This window comes from Phoxinus phoxinus, assembly GCF_949152265.1.
Source record: "Phoxinus phoxinus genome assembly, chromosome: 20".
Taxonomy (NCBI): Eukaryota; Metazoa; Chordata; class Actinopteri; order Cypriniformes; family Leuciscidae; genus Phoxinus; species Phoxinus phoxinus.
In genome coordinates, this window is record NC_136895.1 from 31,047,768 (window position 1) to 31,065,367 (window position 17,600).

The window sequence follows — 17,600 nt, forward strand, 5'->3', positions numbered from 1 at the left end:
AAGAGAACAGCACAGAGAGTTGATGGTTTCAGCGCGTCCTCTGATTGCAGTGTTGTGACTAAAATAGCGCGCACGGGAGCACATGCGCAAAACAGTTTTGTAAAATGATAGGCTATATGATCAAATAAAAATGATTGATATATAATTTTACAAAACTGTTTTGTGCATGTGCTCCCATGCGCTATTCTGTCTATACTTTCTGTCGTGCTCTGGAGGATATGTCTGCTGCATTACTCCAAAACCAATCACTTAATGTATGGAGCTCAACCCAGCCATGTGTCTGGTTCTCAATTGTTTGACGGGCGTAGTAACAATAACTAAGGGGCGTGGCTTTTGCGAACGGTCAATTCAGCAGACAGACTACCTGAACGTCACCAGCCAACGCCTCACACAAATCCGACAACACACAGAGAAGGATGAGTGCCTTCAGATGCTCAAGACTGTCGTGCTTGAAGGATGGCCAGACTGTAGAGAGGAGACGCCCATAGTGATTAGAGGATACTGGGCCATCAGAGACGAAATCAGTGTGCAAGACAGCATACTCTTCAGAAGCCAGCGTGTTATCATTCCTAAAACTTTGCGACCGGAAATGCTGAGACGGATCCACTACAGCCACATAGGGGGAGAGGCCAGCTACAGGCAAGCTCGTGACACTCTATTCTGGCCCAACATGCAGGGGGAAATCAAAGACTTTGTGCAACAATGCTCTGTGTGCAATGAGTATGCACATGAACAACAGAAGGAGACCATGATGTCACACCCACTACCCACACGTCCCTGGCAGATAGTGAGCATGGACCTGTTCAACCATGCAGGAAAGGATTTCCTGCTCGTGGTGGACCATTACTCTGACTTCTGGGAGGTCGATCTGCTTCCTGACCTCTCAGCTGATACTACGGTCCTGAGGTGCAAGGCTCAATTTGCACGCCATGGCATACCAGACCGGGTCATTTCTGACTGTGGATGTCAGTTTGCATGTGGAGTTTTCAGGACATTTGCAAAAGAGTGGTCCTTTGAGCATGTTACCTCATCGCCAAGACAAACCAAAAGCCAATGGTAAAGCAGAGTCGGCAGTAAAGATTGTAAAAAACCTGTGCAGAAGAGCCGCGTTTGCTGGCGAGGACCCATGGAAAGCTATTCTGCATTGGAGAAACACACCCACCGAAGGACTGCACTGCAGTCCTGCACAGCGGCTGATGTCGCGAAGACTGAGGACGCACCTCCCTGTGGCGGACCAGCTCCTGATGCCCCTGGTCATCAATGAGATACCGGACAAACTGTGTGTGAAACTGAGCTATGACAGATCAGCCAAAGATTTACCTGAGCTGAACATCGGCCAGCCCATCAGGATGAAACCACTCGCTGGGGACAGGACTGGCCGGTGGAGAAAAGGGGTGTGCCTGCAGCAGGCGGGCCCCAGGTCCTATGTTGTTAATGTGGAGGGGACAACATACCGTCGCAACAGGGTCGATCTTAGACCTGCGGAGAGAGTCCCCTCGTTGTCATCAGGGCATCTAGAACGTTCCCCTGAGTGTCCCGGGGACGCACATGCCACAGAGGAGGGCTCTGTGAGCGAGGACAGCAGTGAAGAGACAGGCACCAGTCAGGGGGGGGGTAACCCATTCATCACAAACCAGTTGCACGTCACTCCGAGCGGAGCAGGGCCAGGCATACTCCAGGAGTGGCAGGCTAATTAAGCCTCGGGATAGATTGAACCTGTAAGTGGAGCAAACTGAACAAGGAAAGTGAACACTGGAAAACAAGAACACTGCTAAAGCTGTCATATCGGTAGTTGTGTTCCAACAGCTGGGTTAGGTAAATTAGGTTTTGTTCTGTTCATGGTAATAACCTGTTAATACGTTGGGGTGTTCTTTGCAGAGTTAACAGGTAGAGTTTAATGGAGTTCAGGTTTGTGGGCAATGCCATTTAATGTTTGGATATCTTACTACAGGAGGGGAGCTGTTACCGGGTATCCTGTTGTACTGTTTAGGCAGCAGCTCCACCTTGTGGGGAACTTGGGTATGTTAACATGTAACAGGAAGTAGCAGTTGTTGTGCTGTGTGGGCATGTGAGTTCTGCAAGATATAAATACACGTATCTTAACCCGCTGTATGTGTAGCGTCTTTATTCAGCTACTTGCAACACCTACCTCTCCGTTAGTTTGGTGCTACAGTATTTACATGAATCATTCAGCACAACATTGCTAACATTTGTTATCTCGGTTATTTACAGATATGTTAATGAAGCGAAGTGACATGATGTACAACGCAGCTAGAAGCTAACGTTAACGCTTTCTAATGTTAGGCTAACGTTACCCTAACGCTACGTTAAAGATGTTAAAGATAACGTTCAAATACGTTGCTGACTTTCCTTAGAACAGATGTAGACATCCTTGTTTAATTTATCCACGTTTAGTTGGTGTTGTGGTCTACCGCATAACTTAATCCAGAGCAGACACTTATCTCGGTTGAGATGTGGCTTGGGAAAGGGTAAAAAATACACACCGTCGCCCAGCCTCTCGGGATACCTAGTGTCGGAGTTGCATGTACTAGCGTATGGGGGATGTTTTGGTTATGGAGGCAATTACCTACTCTGTCTAGGTTAGGTAGCGCTGGCCCTGATCATAGCGAAGCTTCTCAAGAGAATAAAAAAAGAAGGTCAGTTGCAAAGTATATCTTACATCTGTGTTTTCTAAATACACTTTAGCTGGGTTTCCATCCAAACATGAAGCTAAACTTTTCAAAGTAAAAAATAAATAAATAAATTAGGGTGCTCACAATCAATCAGGTTGTTAGAGCGGAGGACGATGATATTGGTAACCTAGTAACCGACAGTAAATAAAACACCATCAGCGGAAACAACCGATTAGTCACATGGCTTTCATTTTTGCTAGGTCAGAATTTATTCAGCAAATGTGTTTCCATCTCCCATTATTCCCATTAACTCTTTTTTGCACACGTCAAACACCACCTCAAGAGAGCGTAAAAACCTTTTTGAATTTTTTTATTTTTATTGGCAATTCCATCACTCGTTTCTGATGTGATACTTCAAAATGCACATAAAAACCTGAAACATAGCTACTAAGTGGAAGAATAACTAGTTGTTTTAAAAACACCAATAAAGGACAGCTTAAAGATAAATCTGTCTCTTTTAAAAGTGTTACAGAAAGAACAGTTTGTACATGGAAAAAAAAACGTTTGCTTTCCTATATAAAATATTATATCATATTTAAACAAACTACTAGTGATACTTTGTTATGCAGTATAAGAAATGTAACAATTCATTTTACTAAACAATTTATATCATGCAGCAAAATTATATACAAGAATAAACCACGATGTTCTTTTGGGAGGAACTCCATCTTTGATCTGAATCTCTCAGTTGAGTAAATAAAGATGAACTTTACTCATTGTGATAAATTCAGATTAAAGGGGTGGTTGATTGCAATTTCACTTTTTTCATTTGAAATAGTCTGTAATGTTGCTGTTGGTACATGAACAGTATCTGCAAAGTTGCTGCGCTGAAAGTTCAACGTAAGCAGAGTTCCCGGGTTTTGTACGTAACTAACCCATACATTTACATCAACCCTCCCTCCGGAATATGCAAAAAAGGGGGCGTGGCCATATTTCTGCGGCTTTGTGGAAGAGGAAGAGTTATAGTGGAGAGCTGAAGCCATGCCGTCGGTCGAAAGTGTGTTATTTTCACCCAGCTATTAGGTCTTCTGTGCTCGGGCTTCCTACGGACGCTGTAGTTCGTCAACAATGGCTAAAATTTCTGTTTGATTATGTTCCTGAAAATTACAATCGTAATTTAGCTCTCTGTGCTGCGCACTTTACGGAAGGCAGCTTCCAGAATCTCCACGAATTCAATGCCGGGATTAAACAAGAAACTGTTTCTAAAACATGAAGCAGTTCCAACTGTAAACCCAGAAGCAGCCGTTGTTGGGCCACAACCTGTAAGTAAGACTTAATAATTGTAAATGTTTGCATAATTTCAGACGTAATGTTTTAGTTTTATCAAGGATGTAAACAAATGCCAGCGCTGGCGTTAGTAGCCACTTTAGTTATGCTATTTTGTGTGTCTAAACGCGTACAAACATTTTGAACCTGCAATTTGTAATTATGTACTAATTTTGTAAATGTATTTTCCATGTATACTTTATGAAGTAATTTTTTGATTTGATCAAGAACGTAAACCAATGCCAAAGCTGTTTGTTTATAGTAGCCAGTTAGTTCGATGCTATTTTGTGTGTATAAGACAAACGTGTATAAAGTTAAAAAATATATATTTTTAAAATATTTTAAAATACAATAAAAAAATTATTGTAATCGCAACAGCAAACTTCAGCTGCGGTATTACTCAATCATTTATTCAGTTATATTACATGTTTAATCAGGAGAAAACTATCTCAAAAGCTAACAAGTGGCAGCAGTGGCATTTTCAGGTAACAGTATCGAAATTTTTATATAATATTAGTAGAATAGAATAATAATATTAATAAAAATGTACCATTCAGAAACGTTTTGTAAGAGCCGTGTTTGGGGAGGTTCTGCTTGACTCTCTTCATTGCCGCTTTCTGGGTCTGATTCTGGCTCAAACTGACGGCAGTATTGACACCATTATTTACATTTGACCGGAGCACATGCGACTTTCGCCCGTAAAGGTGATGGGCGTGAAGTTTCCGGACAACGTGCACTACGCAGTTTAGCCAATTACAACACACCAGCCCAACGAACCAATCTGAGCCCATGCCTGTTTCTGAGGGAGTGGTTTCATAGAATCAGGAAGTCAACCGGTCGTTCAAATGACAGAGGAGAAAGCGGCTTACAATAAAGGTCAAATTTATGAAAAATAAGGCTAAAAAAAAAAAAAAAAAGACGAAGACATGTTATATTGCACCCCATAAACACAATCATGCAAAGAAAAAAAGTAGTAAACCAACCCTTTAAGTTTCTTTGCCGCCTTTTTAATCGTTGTCGCTGGTTAGGACAGATTTTATTACTTGACCCGTTAATGTTTCATGTTTGGTGAGGATGAAGCTTCACATTTGAACGTTCCGGATCTGAAGATGAACTACTTGCTGTGATTGTTTTTCGTATGTCTGAGTAAAGCAGATGATTGAGTGAATCTCTTCCCACATGCAGTGCAGTGATACGGTTTCTCTCCAGTGTGGATCCTCTCGTGTGTTTTCAGATGTCCTGAATCACTGAATCTCTTGTCACAATGTGAACACTTGTAGGGTTTCTCTCCAGTGTGGATCCTCTGATGCCGTTTCAAAGCTTCAGCTGTAATAAAAGTCTTTTCACACTCAAAGCACAAGTGATTTCTTACACCAGTATGTTTTTTCTGATGATCTTTTAAACTCTGCAGAAGTGAAAAACTCTTTCCACACAAAGAACATGAATGTGGTTTCTCCTGTGAATGAACTAACATGTGTCTCTTCAGGCCTGAAGCCCTCAAAAATGTTTTGCCACATTGATCACATTCATGCAGTTTCTCTCCAGTGTGGATGATCATGTGTTGCTGAAGGTATCCTTGATGTGTGAAACTCTTCCCGCACTGATCACATGAGAACGGTTTCTCTCCAGTGTGGATGATCATGTGTTTCTGAAGGTGTCCTTGTCGTGTGAAACTCTTCCCGCACTGATCACATGAGAACGGTTTCTCTCCAGTGTGGATGATCATGTGTTTCTGAAGGGTTCCTTGTTGTGTGAAACTCTTCCCGCACTGATCACATGAGAACGGTTTCTCTCCAGTGTGGATCCTCATGTGAACCTTGAGTCTCTGTTTGTGTGTGAAACTCTTCCCACACTGACTGCAGGTGAAACGTTTCTTGTCTCTTCTTTTCAGGAAAGAAACACTTTCAGTCTGTGAGTGAGTTTTTTCTCCAGTTTTGATATGATGATGTTTCTCCTCCTTACTCTCCTCCATCAGGCCTGAAACGAAAAAAAGTGACATTATAAATAAATCATAAAAATCAGAGAGAAATGTAAGGTGAAAAGACAAAAAGTGAACACGAAATATGCACCAAAGTTATGATCATTTTGATGCCATTTTATAAATATTTTTCCATGAATGAGGTACATTGATCTTCCAATTATTATTTTAAAAACATTATAGACACAAATCCCATGTTTCTGTGGCAAGAACTATTAAATATATTAGATCAACTGCACAATTATCTAACATAATATTAACATTTAAAAACTATACAATAGTGTTACAGTTCTGACAGTCTCTAAGATGGATATTTATTATAATAAGAACGTTTTCTTACTAATTTTAAAGCGGTGGTATAATGCCCTTTTCACAAGATGTAAAATAAGTCTCTGATGTCCCAGAGTGTGTGTGTGAAGTTTCAGCTCAAAATTCCCCCACAGATATTTTTATATAGCATGTTAATATTGTCTCTTTTTGAGGGTGAGCAAAAACGCGTCATTTTGTGTCTGTCCCTTTAAATGCAAATGACACAGGGGGCGGAGCTTCAAGAGCTTGTGTGTTAGAAGCTCATATTACTTCACACACACACACACACTGAAAACTTCAAAAACTTTTAGCCTTTTATGTTCAAACCGAAAGGTCATTTTCTAAAATCCATAATAAGTGCCCTTTAAAAAGCGATTTCTTTAAAAGCAAATATCTCTCTTTGCTTTGAACTTTGAGCGTTGTAACTTTGCAGATGTTGTTTATGATCAAACAGCAACATTACACACTAACTACAGTTAGAAATGAGAAATCATAATCAACCACCCCTTTAAATGAACAATTAATTAGCCATTGTACATTTTCTCCATTGTTACCTCTCCTTGAGGTGGCGCTCAACACATGAATGAGGGAAACGTGAACATGAGTTAACTAGCCTAAGAAAAATAGGTTTCTAATTTCTCATATTTAATAATGAGAAATAGAGTTTCTTAAAATGCCACCAAAAAAATCCTAGAGGAAACACTTACCTCTTAAGATTTTTTCCTATTACAAACACTAAATCTGATGAACTACTTAAAGCTTTATAACCTTAATGTTCTTCAGCCTCACTAATGAAGAATGAGGAATAAACACCAACCTCTTTGTTCTTCAGTGTGTTTCATTCTGCAGTGTTCTGGATCTCTCCTGTTCTCACTGTCCTTCAATAAACTCTGTCTTTGCAGATTTCAGCTCTTCCTGATGGTTTGATGCTCGATATTCCAGCATTTATTGGTGAATTGCAGAGGGAGGAGCTTCACTGAAGGAGGAGCAGATCTGACAAAATCAAGAAGAAATGCTTACTGAGTTTATTTTATCCTAATTCACACCTTTTAAACGAGTTGTTTTTGTTTATCTTTTATATGAAACACGGTTAATGAAATAAATGCTGTAATGAAACTTACCTATATCTAGTAACTTAGATGTCACAAGCTGATCACCACAGTATCTGATCGTGTCGTTTGCTCAAGTCTGTTGACAATAAAATGAGCTTAATGTGGCAGTTTACAGATCTGAAGACATCAGCATAATGAATGAGGGGAAAACAGGATTTATTGACATGAAATAAAGAGGCTTTTCAGCTGCTCTGATAATAGATGAGCCATAGACTATCAACACTCATTAAACAAGCCATTCAGGATCAGGAGATCAACACACTTTATTAGAATTATTTGCTGCTAACAGATTGTTTGAGTCAGAATATCTGCTGAAAGCCAACAAAAGTGCTCTAATATTACTATTATTTCTCAAATGATACAGAAAAAAGCAGCAATACAAAAGACAGACACTAATGACACACCCATCTTTATCAACTTCGCTCCTACCGATTTGTATGTGAAGAGAAATAAAAACCGCTTCTTTGAGCGTTTTAGTCAGCAGACACAATTAGCGACGAACTCGATGAAAACCATCAGGAAATGTGCCCGTAAAATGATATTTAAACGGTGTAAAGAGTATTTTACAATTACGTGAAGTGGAGTGAACTGTTTACCTCAGAAGTCTCGACACTGAAGGAGCGCGCGCTTGTGATGACGTCATCACCGAAAGACAAACTCAACAGCATATATTATTCCAAAGTTTATATATATAGCTATAAACTTTGGAATGATAAATTCAATATAAAAATAGATCTCTCTTCTATAATAGTTTATAAATATACAAAATATTATATTAGTTAGACAACGTTTAGTAGTAGTGGTAAAATATTTATTTGTCCCTTTACAGGGCAATTTAAAATAGCTTCAACCTCACAAACATATATTTTTTTTATAAAATAGAGAACAGTAAAACATCACAAAACTTTACGAAAAAAAAACATCACATACCCGGGGCATTTATAATAATTCTTCATATATATATAAAAAAAAAAAATGATGGTACCTTTATCTTTGTTTCAAATAAGTAGCCTATTTACACTCATAACTGCATTTGAAACAAAAGACCTAGAAGCTTTAACGGTCCTCCACTCAGGCACTCTATATTCCTGAGGGAAGCAATTCAAATTCTAAAAACAAAATGTGGGATGTATCCTCTAGGATAGTCAAAGATTTCCTAAGAACATTTCTCTCACACAAAGTAGACAAACCCAACTGTACAGATCCTGTAATCTTTGACCTTAAATTAATAATGTGCTGAAGCTGGGATCTACTTTTAACATTTAATCCATAAAACCAACAGATCATAGCAAAGGTTAAAACGCTTTCAATGAAAGATCTATAAAACATTATCAATATGGATTTATCCACTTCAAAGGACTTAAGCTTCCTCAGTAAATATAACCGTTTTTGTGCTTTCGATATGATAAGGTTTGTGTTTTCCACCCACCTAAGTTTATCATCAATCAAAGTGCCCAAATACTTATATGAACTGACCTTCTCAACTTCTTTACCCGCAATAACAACTTTAGATGGAGTTCCGACGAATTATAAAAGTCATATCCTTAGTTTGGGATACGTTAATTTGTAAATGAGAACTCTCACACCAATCCAAAAAATATTTCAAAATGGGCCCATGCTCCGTGTCACCTTGCTTTAATAAACTCAAATGTAATTTATTATCTTATAGCAGCACTCAATCCGGACCCGCCTCCATTTCGTATTTCAAGAGCACAAATTTCATGTTTTTTTTATGTCTTTTTGGAGATGGTCCGAAATGAAAGCGAAGGCGAGATATTTAAAGTTTTCCTCCGTGATATTGTTGTCATGACATCCAGTGAGCGTCTGAAGTTTGACGTAACCGGGCGACCCTTCACCGGGTAACCCCACTGCAGAAACCCACTCTAAATTCAGCACATCTAGAGAATTACAGACCGGTATCCCTTCTTCCATTCGTCGCAAAAACACTTGAACGAGTTGTTTTCAACCAGATCTCCTCCTTTCTTACGCAGAACAACCTCTTGGACAACAATCAGTCTGGCTTTAAAAGCGGACACTCAACTGATCCTGCTCTGCTCTCAGTAATTGAAGCCCTGAGACTGGCAAGAGCATCTTCCAAGTCCTCAGTTCTCATCCTGTTGGATCTGTCTGCTGCCTTTGACACAGTCAACCACCAGATCCTTCTGTCAATCCTAAAGATGAAGGGGATCTCGGGAACTGCACTCCAGTGGTTCAAGTCTTACCTCTCGGGTAGGTCCTTTAGGGCAACGGTCCCCAACCCCCGGGCCGCGGACCGGTACCGGTCCGTGGGTCATTTGGTACCGGGCCGCACAAAAAGAATAAATAACTTGCATTATTTCCCCAAAAAAAAAAAAAAAACATTTAGGCTATTTATTTTATTTATTATCTGAGTCTGAACTAGGGATGCAAACGATTAATCGATTATCGATTAATTGTCGATAATACATTAATCGATCAAACTTATCGATCATCGATTAAGCAGGTTCATGCGCGTGCGTGCTGCTCAACCGCGAAACACAAGCGAGCGCGCCGGAGTTACGTTTGGGACTGTTTTACACCTTCATCATGACTATAAGTTTGCGTGTGCATTCGCAGCCTTTTGTTTTGTGCAAATGTAAGTTGTAATAGTTTATTATGTGTACGTTTATTGGGCCTCATTCATGAAACATTCGTAAATATACGAGTAAATATGTGAGTGATTTGCGCGTAAAGAGACCTTCCCGAAAACTCTTCTCCTGATTCACAAATACTTCGTAAACGTCAGATGTGATAGTGAAACGTGTGTGTGTTTGTTAAGAATTCCAATCAGTCGTAAATGGGACGCGCGTGCACGCTCATTCTCAATTACCATAAATCCCGCCCATTAAATCCGACTGACAACTGTATAAGGGCATCATATTATGACACCAAACGAAGGATTTAAACATGTCTTCTCAAAAGCGAATGAAAAAGAACAATTTCTCAGATGCAGAAATTGAAGTTTTATTATCAGAAGTTCATTAAAAACGCCACATTTTATTTTCAAGCGTAGCCTATAGTGGCGTATCAGGTCCTAAAAAAAGGAAGCTTGGCAGCATACAGACGCAGTTAATGGAGTTTCATCTGTTAATCGAACAGTCCCAGAAGTGAAAAGAAAATGGTTCGACATGAAGCGACTGCAAAAAACGAATTAGTTCACTTCGAAAAAATATAGCCCAGCCCTATTGAAAGCAATTAATTATTTTATTACAGTGTACTGTTTGCAGATGCTATTACTTGGCTCTCATATTAAAAGTAAAAAGAAAAACCATATGTATTGCTATATATTATAATATTTTTTCAAAATGCTGTGTGTAAATGTACCCGATTAAGGTGAATTAAAATGCAGCCTTATTAATGAGCAAAACGTTCGGAAGTTAAACGCACTATTTACGCGTGGCTGGGAGCAGGTGTAGATTTCTTTCGTACCAACTAACATTTGGAAAATACGAACATTTTAATGAATCCGAAAATTTACGCCAGAACCACTTTACACACGATTTACACAAAAATTCGTTCTGCTCGTGTTTCATGAATGAGACCCATTATGTGTATCTATATCTGATTTATCGCATAGCCTAGGGTGATATCAGCTAAATTGGGCCACTTTTCGGTAAATCGTTTGGGACAATAATACAACACCATATATGCCCTTTCCATGTGTTTTTATGATTAATAATGACTGTTTTTTATCATTTTGTGTTGAAATTATTTAATAAAATATAATTATTTAGGCCCTACAGTTCTTGAAACATCAGCTGTGCCAACTTTTTTTGCATGAGCAGTTTCAGGTAAAATGGGCCAGCTGTTCAGGTAAAATGGGCCAGTCAAAATGCAAAGGTAAATAGTAATTTATCATCAATTTTAAAACACAATTGCTTATACAGCCACATAACATTTAAAGTGCATTAAACAAAAATATTCATGTGCCATTAAAAAAAAAAAAAGCATTTTGGGTGCAAACCCACATATTAAAATGTGCTATTAAAAAAGTGTGTGTGCATGTGTGAGTGTGTGTGCGTGCATGTGTGAGTGTGTGTGTGATTGTGTGTGCATGTGTGAGTGTGTGTGCGTGCATGTGTGAGTGTGTGTGTGACTGTGTGTGCGTGTGTGCATGTGTGAGTGTGTGCAATGTGCATGTATGAGTGTGTGTGCGTGCATGTGTGAGTGTGCGTGTGTGCATGTGTGAGTGTGTGTGCGTGCATGTGTGAGTGTGTGTGCGTGCATGTGTGAGTGTGTGTGCGTGCATGTGTGAGTGTGTGTGCGTGCATGTGTGAGTGTGTGTGCGTGCATGTGTGAGTGTGTGTGCGTGCGTGCATGTGTGAGTGTGTGTGCGTGCATGTGTGAGTGTGTTTGCGTGCATGTGTGAGTGTGTGTGCAATGTGCATGTGTGAGTGTGATTGTGTGTGCATGTGTGAGTGTGTGCAATGTGCATGTGTGAGTGTGTGAGCGTGTGTGCATGTGTGAGTGTGTGTGTGATTGTGTGTGAGTGTGTGCAATGTGCATGTGTGAGCGTGTGTGCATGTGTGAGTGTGTGAGCAGGTGTGCATGTGTGAGTGTGTGTGTGATTGTGTTTATGTGTGAGTGTGTGCAATGTGCATGTGTGAGCGTGTGTGCATGTGTGAGTTTGTGTGCATAATGTAAATAAAATATCTACTACCATTATTACTGTTCAGGGGGGGTGTGGGGTCATGGTGAGACACACACACACACACTCACTCACTCACTCACTCACTCACTCACTCACTCACTCACTCACTCACTCACTCACTCACTCACTCACTCACTCACTCACTCACTCACTCACTCACTCACTCACACACACTCACTCACACTCAAACACATGTGTGTCATTGACACAGATGATGGCCCATTTTAGCTGAAACCATGTGGCCCATTTTACCTGAGTGGGTTAAGGTAAATTGGGCCGCCAAGAAAAACATCACTTTTTCAAAAAATATGTTCATATACCAAACTAACAATATTATTTCTGATCGATGCCATCAAGACAGACATTATGCATAGTTTTTTTTATGTGCATGTTCGTTTTTTTATAGATGTATCATCCTTATAATAGTTTAGTTATATTTGGTATGCCAGGCTACTTACCATGCAACTTTCTGGTGCAGTCTTGATTTGAATTATTGCCCCACCCACCATAGCAACAATAAACCAATCAAATCACCTGTTACTTGTCAAGCACAGTTATGACAACAGTTTGAAATCCTTTGCAGTCATTGGCTTTAAATTCCAGAGGGGCTGGGACCCCAAACCTTAGATGGCCCATTTTACCTGATATCACCCTATATTGGATGCATTTGGTTAAGAATTGTTGAAGCGTGATCTTTAGCGCGCGCAGCTCAGACGGCAATGCACGACTAATAATGACTATTGGGACTGTCATATTACATAACATTATAAAGAGAACAATAGTGTAATAAAACATTGTGAAGTATTTGGGTTTAGTTGCCGTGTCGCGTTGTTCCAGGAAGAGCGCGTCCACAACATGAGTCATTCTGAATGGCACGTAACTCAAATTCACTTGTGCATTCACGTCATTTTGTGCAGATATAATTTGTAATATTATTATTTTGTATATCTGACTAATCTCATATAGATTGCGCTTCTTTGAGATAAATAACGCGCTAGCAAAGTGCTCAACGGTTATTCATTCAGCGCGCGCCGCTCAAGCACCAATGCAGGACTAATAATAACGATGATTAATTTGGGACTGTCATATTACATAACATCAGAACACTATTTTATTAAATCGTTGTGAATTCATTGGGTTTAGTTGCCGTTTTCAGTGCGTTTCAGTGCACGTCTAACGTTACAACACACTGCAAGCACGCATCTGAGGCGGCGTTGGTGACACGTTGTATTATTAGTCGTTATATTTGATTATTAAATAATTAATTTAATTTAATTATCATTCACATCGAAACATTTTACAATCCTACTAGCCCTTCATTTGGATTAAAAAACATTCTCATTCATTTGGTGAGTAACAGCGTATTGAGCAAACCCTGTCATGCTGTTGGCCATATGCACAGCAGCAGACGCATAATTGATCATTAATTTAAATTACGATCGATCATGGGAATTTGTGAAAATTGACATCCCTTCAGTTCTATATTTGAAGTTTCCAGGTCTAGTAATCTTACGGTTACCTTTCTCAGACCAAGCATCAATAAGTGCTGCTAATGTTTCAAGTTTTTCAAGTTTACCAGATAGATTATTATGTAGACTTAATATAGTTTAGGCTAAGCCTACCCATATAGATTTTTATTTAACATTTATTTTATGTTGCTTAATGTTTGCAACAGGTGAGCCAGTGCACTATTTTTTATGTATTTTAATTTTCTGTGCATAATTTATTTTGTTAAACTACATAAATGCCATTCTGTACCGAATCCCAACTGTTACAATAAAACATCATTTGAGCAATATAACATGCATTTTTGTTCAGTATATAAGCAATATTTAGCTTTTTATGTTAAAGACACTATTGATACCGTGAGAAATGTACATTCTCAGGAAAATAGCCGCTTATCAGTTAATCGTTAATCGATCGATAAGGTCAATCAATTAATGATTAATGAATTAATCGATAATTTGCATCCCTAGTCTGAACGATGTTTTATTTAGAAAAAGAATACGTTTTAAAATAATAAAATCTCTCCGTTACATCTGTCTATGAATCTCTCTTGGCGCATAGCAACGCTTGTCTCGGTCACGTGATACGTTACCGCTAAAAAATAAACACACAAGCTAGCAAAATGAGTAAAAAACAAACGTCGCTGGAAAGTTTCTTTGCGAAGGGGAAACGGCCCAGTGAGAAGACAGAAGAAGAGCCTACGACTTCCAAGAAAAAGAAAGCTGCATTTAACAGACAATACCAGGAGTCCTACTTTAAATATGGATTTATCGCAACAGGTGATTCACACGCACCAAGCCCGCTCTGCATAATATGTGGCAACCAGCTCTCTAATGAGGAAATGAAGCCTTCAAAACTGCTTCGCCACTTGGAGACCAAGCACCCCGCATTAAAAGACAAGCCTTTTGAGTATTTTGAAAGAAAAAAGCAAGAACAAGAAGGCCAGAAGCAATTGCTGAGGGCCACCACATCAATAAATGCGAGTGCACTGAGAGCATCATACTTGGTGGCTCACCGTATTGCTAAGGCTAAGAAACCATTCACTATTGGTGAAGAATTGATCCTTCCCGCCACAAAAGACATTTGCCGTGAACTTCTAGGAGACGCTGCGGTTAAAAAGATAGCACAGGTGCCTCTTTCGGCTAGCACCGTCACTCGGCGCATTGACAAAATAGCAGAGGACATTGAAACACAGTTGTTGGAGAGGATAAATACATCACCGTGGTACACACTCCAGGTTGACGAGTCTACAGATATTGACAACAAGGCAATACTACTTGTTTATCTGCGATATCTTTATCAGGAGGATGTGCATGAGGATATGTTATGTGCACTATCGTTGCCAACCAAAACCACAGCCGCAGAACTATTCAAGTCGCTGGATGACTATATATCAGGAAAACTGAAATGGTCCTTTTGTGTTGGCATATGCACAGACGGAGCTGCTGCCATGACTGGACGGCTGTCTGGTTTAACTGCTCGGATTAAAGAGGTTGCACCTGAATGCGAGTCTACACATTGTGTCATTCACAGGGAAATGCTGGCTAGCCGAAAAATGCCACCGGAACTTAACAGTGTATTGAATGATGTTGTTAAAGTTATTAACCACATCAAAGCACACGCCCTTAACTCGCGTCTGTTCGAGCAGCTTTGTGAGGAGATGGACGCGGAGCACAGGCGCCTTCTCTTATACACAGAAATAAGATGGTTATCCCGTTATCCCGAGGGAGATCGCTGGCCAGAGTGTTTGAATTACGAGAGCCGCTGCAGAGATTTCTCTCAGAAAAAAAGTCACTGCTGGCAGCACATTTCAGTGACAAGGAATGGGTCGTAAAACTCGCTTATTTGTGCGACATATTCAACCTGCTCAATGAACTCAATCTGTCACTTCAGGGGAAAATGACAACAGTCTTCAAGTTGGCAGATAAAGTAGCTGCATTTAAAGCCAAACTGGATTTGTGGGGACGGCGCGTGAACAGAGGTATATTTGACATGTTTCCAACGTTGGCGGGGATTTTAAAAGAGACTGAGCCCGAGCCTTTATTCTCCCAGCTGGTGCACGATCACCTGTCTTCGCTTTTAAAAGAGTTTGAGCGCTACTTCCCAACCACAAAAGACCCACGAACTGCCAAGGAATGGATTCGCGACCCATTTGTCAACAAACCCCGGTGAATCCAGCATGTCTGTGCAAGATGAAGATCAACTGCTGGAGATCGCAAGTGACGGCAGCCTTAAAAGTGTGTTCGAGACAACAACTCTGCCGGTGTTCTGGATAAAAGTCATGGCAGAATACCCTGAGATCGCCACAACAGCACTAAAAACCCTGTTGCCATTTCCGACATCCTATCTGTGTGAAGCGGGGTTTTCGGCAGTGACAGCAACCAAAACAAAACTACGGAGTAGACTGGACATAAGCAACACACTTCGGGTGTCCTTGTCTCCCATTAGCCCTAGATGGGACCGTCTCGTTAGAGAGAAACAGGCTCAGGGCTCCCACTGATTGAGCGTCATGGTGAGTTGTATTTTTCATGCCCTTTATATTTGTTTTTGTGGTGTATCTTATTTTGAAGGCATGTTTAAACGTTACCATAGCATCCAGAGAGCGTTAGGGGGAGGGGAGGGGAGGGGGGGGGGCAGAGAGGATGTTATTCATGTTATGTTGTTGGTGCGATGTTACGAAGACGCTGCTAATAAAATTGCGAGTATCAACACATTGGATTCACGTTTATTATTATATTTAAATAATACCCCAGTTTTTATGCCGATCATATCATTTTATTTTGTTGTATTTATCCACCACACCTTAAAGGCCGGTCCGTGAAAAAATTGTCTGATATCAAACCGGTCCGTGGCGCAAAAAAGGTTGGGGACCGCTGCTTTAGGGTGTCGTGGAGGGGTGAGGTGAGGTGTCTAAGACCCAACATCTAGCCACTGGTGTGCCTCAGGGCTCAGTGCTTGGTCCACTTCTCTTCTCAATCTACATGACATCACTAGAATCTGTGATTCAGAAACATGGCTTTTCCTATCACTGCTACGCTGATGACACACAACTCTACCTCTCATTCCAGCCGGATGATCCGACGGTAGACGCTCGCATCTCAGCCTACTCACAAAATTGAACTGGTTGCCGGTTGCCGCTCACATCAAATTCAAGTCACTGACGTTTGCCTACAGAACAACCACTGGCACTGCTCCCTTGTACCTGAATTCATTACTTCAGACTTATGTGCCATCCAGAAACTTACGCTCTGCAAGCGAGCGGCGTCTTGTGGTGCCATCTCAAAGAGGCACAAAATCTCTCTCGGACCTTCACCATGACTGTTCCCTGCTGGTGGAATGATCTGCCTAACTCAGCCAGAGCTGCGGAGACCGTAAACATTTTTAAGAAACTGCTGAAGACCTATCTTTTTCGGCAGCACTTGATCCATTAATACTAACACTTTCTTCTCTATTCTATAAAAAAAAAAAAAAAAATTGTGTTGGATTGTACTATGAAGGGTCATAGCACTTACATACTGTTGGCCTACTGCTAGTTTAATTGCTTCTATTGTTTCTCATTTGTAAGTCGCTTTGGATAAAAGCGTCTGCTTAATGAATAAATGTAAATGTAAATGTTGTTAATGTGGAGGGGACAACATACCGTCGCAACAGGGTCGATCTTAGACCTGCGGAGAGAGTCCCCTCGTTGTCATCAGGGCATCTAGAACGTTCCCCTGAGTGTCCCGGGGACACACATGCCACAGAGGAGGGCTCTGCGAGCGAGGACAGCAGTTAAGAGACAGGCACCAGTCAGGGGGGGGTAACCCATTCATCACAAACCAGTTGCACGTCACTCCGAGCGGAGCAGGGCCAGGCATACTCCAGGAGTGGCAGGCTAATTAAGCCTCGGGATAGATTGAACCTGTAAGTGGAGCAACCTGAACAAGGAAAGTGAACACTGGAAAACAAGAACACTGCTAAAGCTGTCATATCGGTAGTTGTGTTCCAACAGCTGGGTTAGGTAAATTAGGTTTTGTTCTGTTCATGGTAATAACCTGTTAATACGTTGGGGTGTTCTTTGCAGAGTT

General features: G+C 40.6%; 1 protein-coding gene across 6 annotated transcripts in view; it reads right to left on the bottom strand.

The window, feature by feature from the left end:
• The window catches only part of LOC306988173 (uncharacterized protein), a 75,548-nt gene extending 58,355 nt beyond the window's left edge, over window positions 1-17,193 (bottom strand). The window contains exons 1-6 of one of the 6 annotated variants that reach the window (XR_013795334.1): window positions 7,788-8,040; window positions 7,368-7,434; window positions 7,060-7,239; window positions 5,729-5,916; window positions 4,943-5,559; window positions 2,987-3,452 (exon numbers count right to left, since the gene is read on the bottom strand). Coding sequence is in view for 3 of the 6 variants with exons in the window: in XM_079592981.1 (XP_079449107.1) it covers window positions 7,064-7,088 (25 nt within the window). In the remaining 3 variants the exon portion in view is untranslated. Of the gene's footprint in view, window positions 1-2,986; window positions 5,937-7,059; window positions 7,240-7,367; window positions 7,435-7,787; window positions 8,041-17,173 lie in introns of those variants that run through there. The other 5 variants (XR_013795335.1, XR_013795336.1, XM_079592981.1 and 2 more) reach the window with 5 other exon arrangements.
• Between the last annotated feature and the right edge of the window lie 407 nt (window positions 17,194-17,600).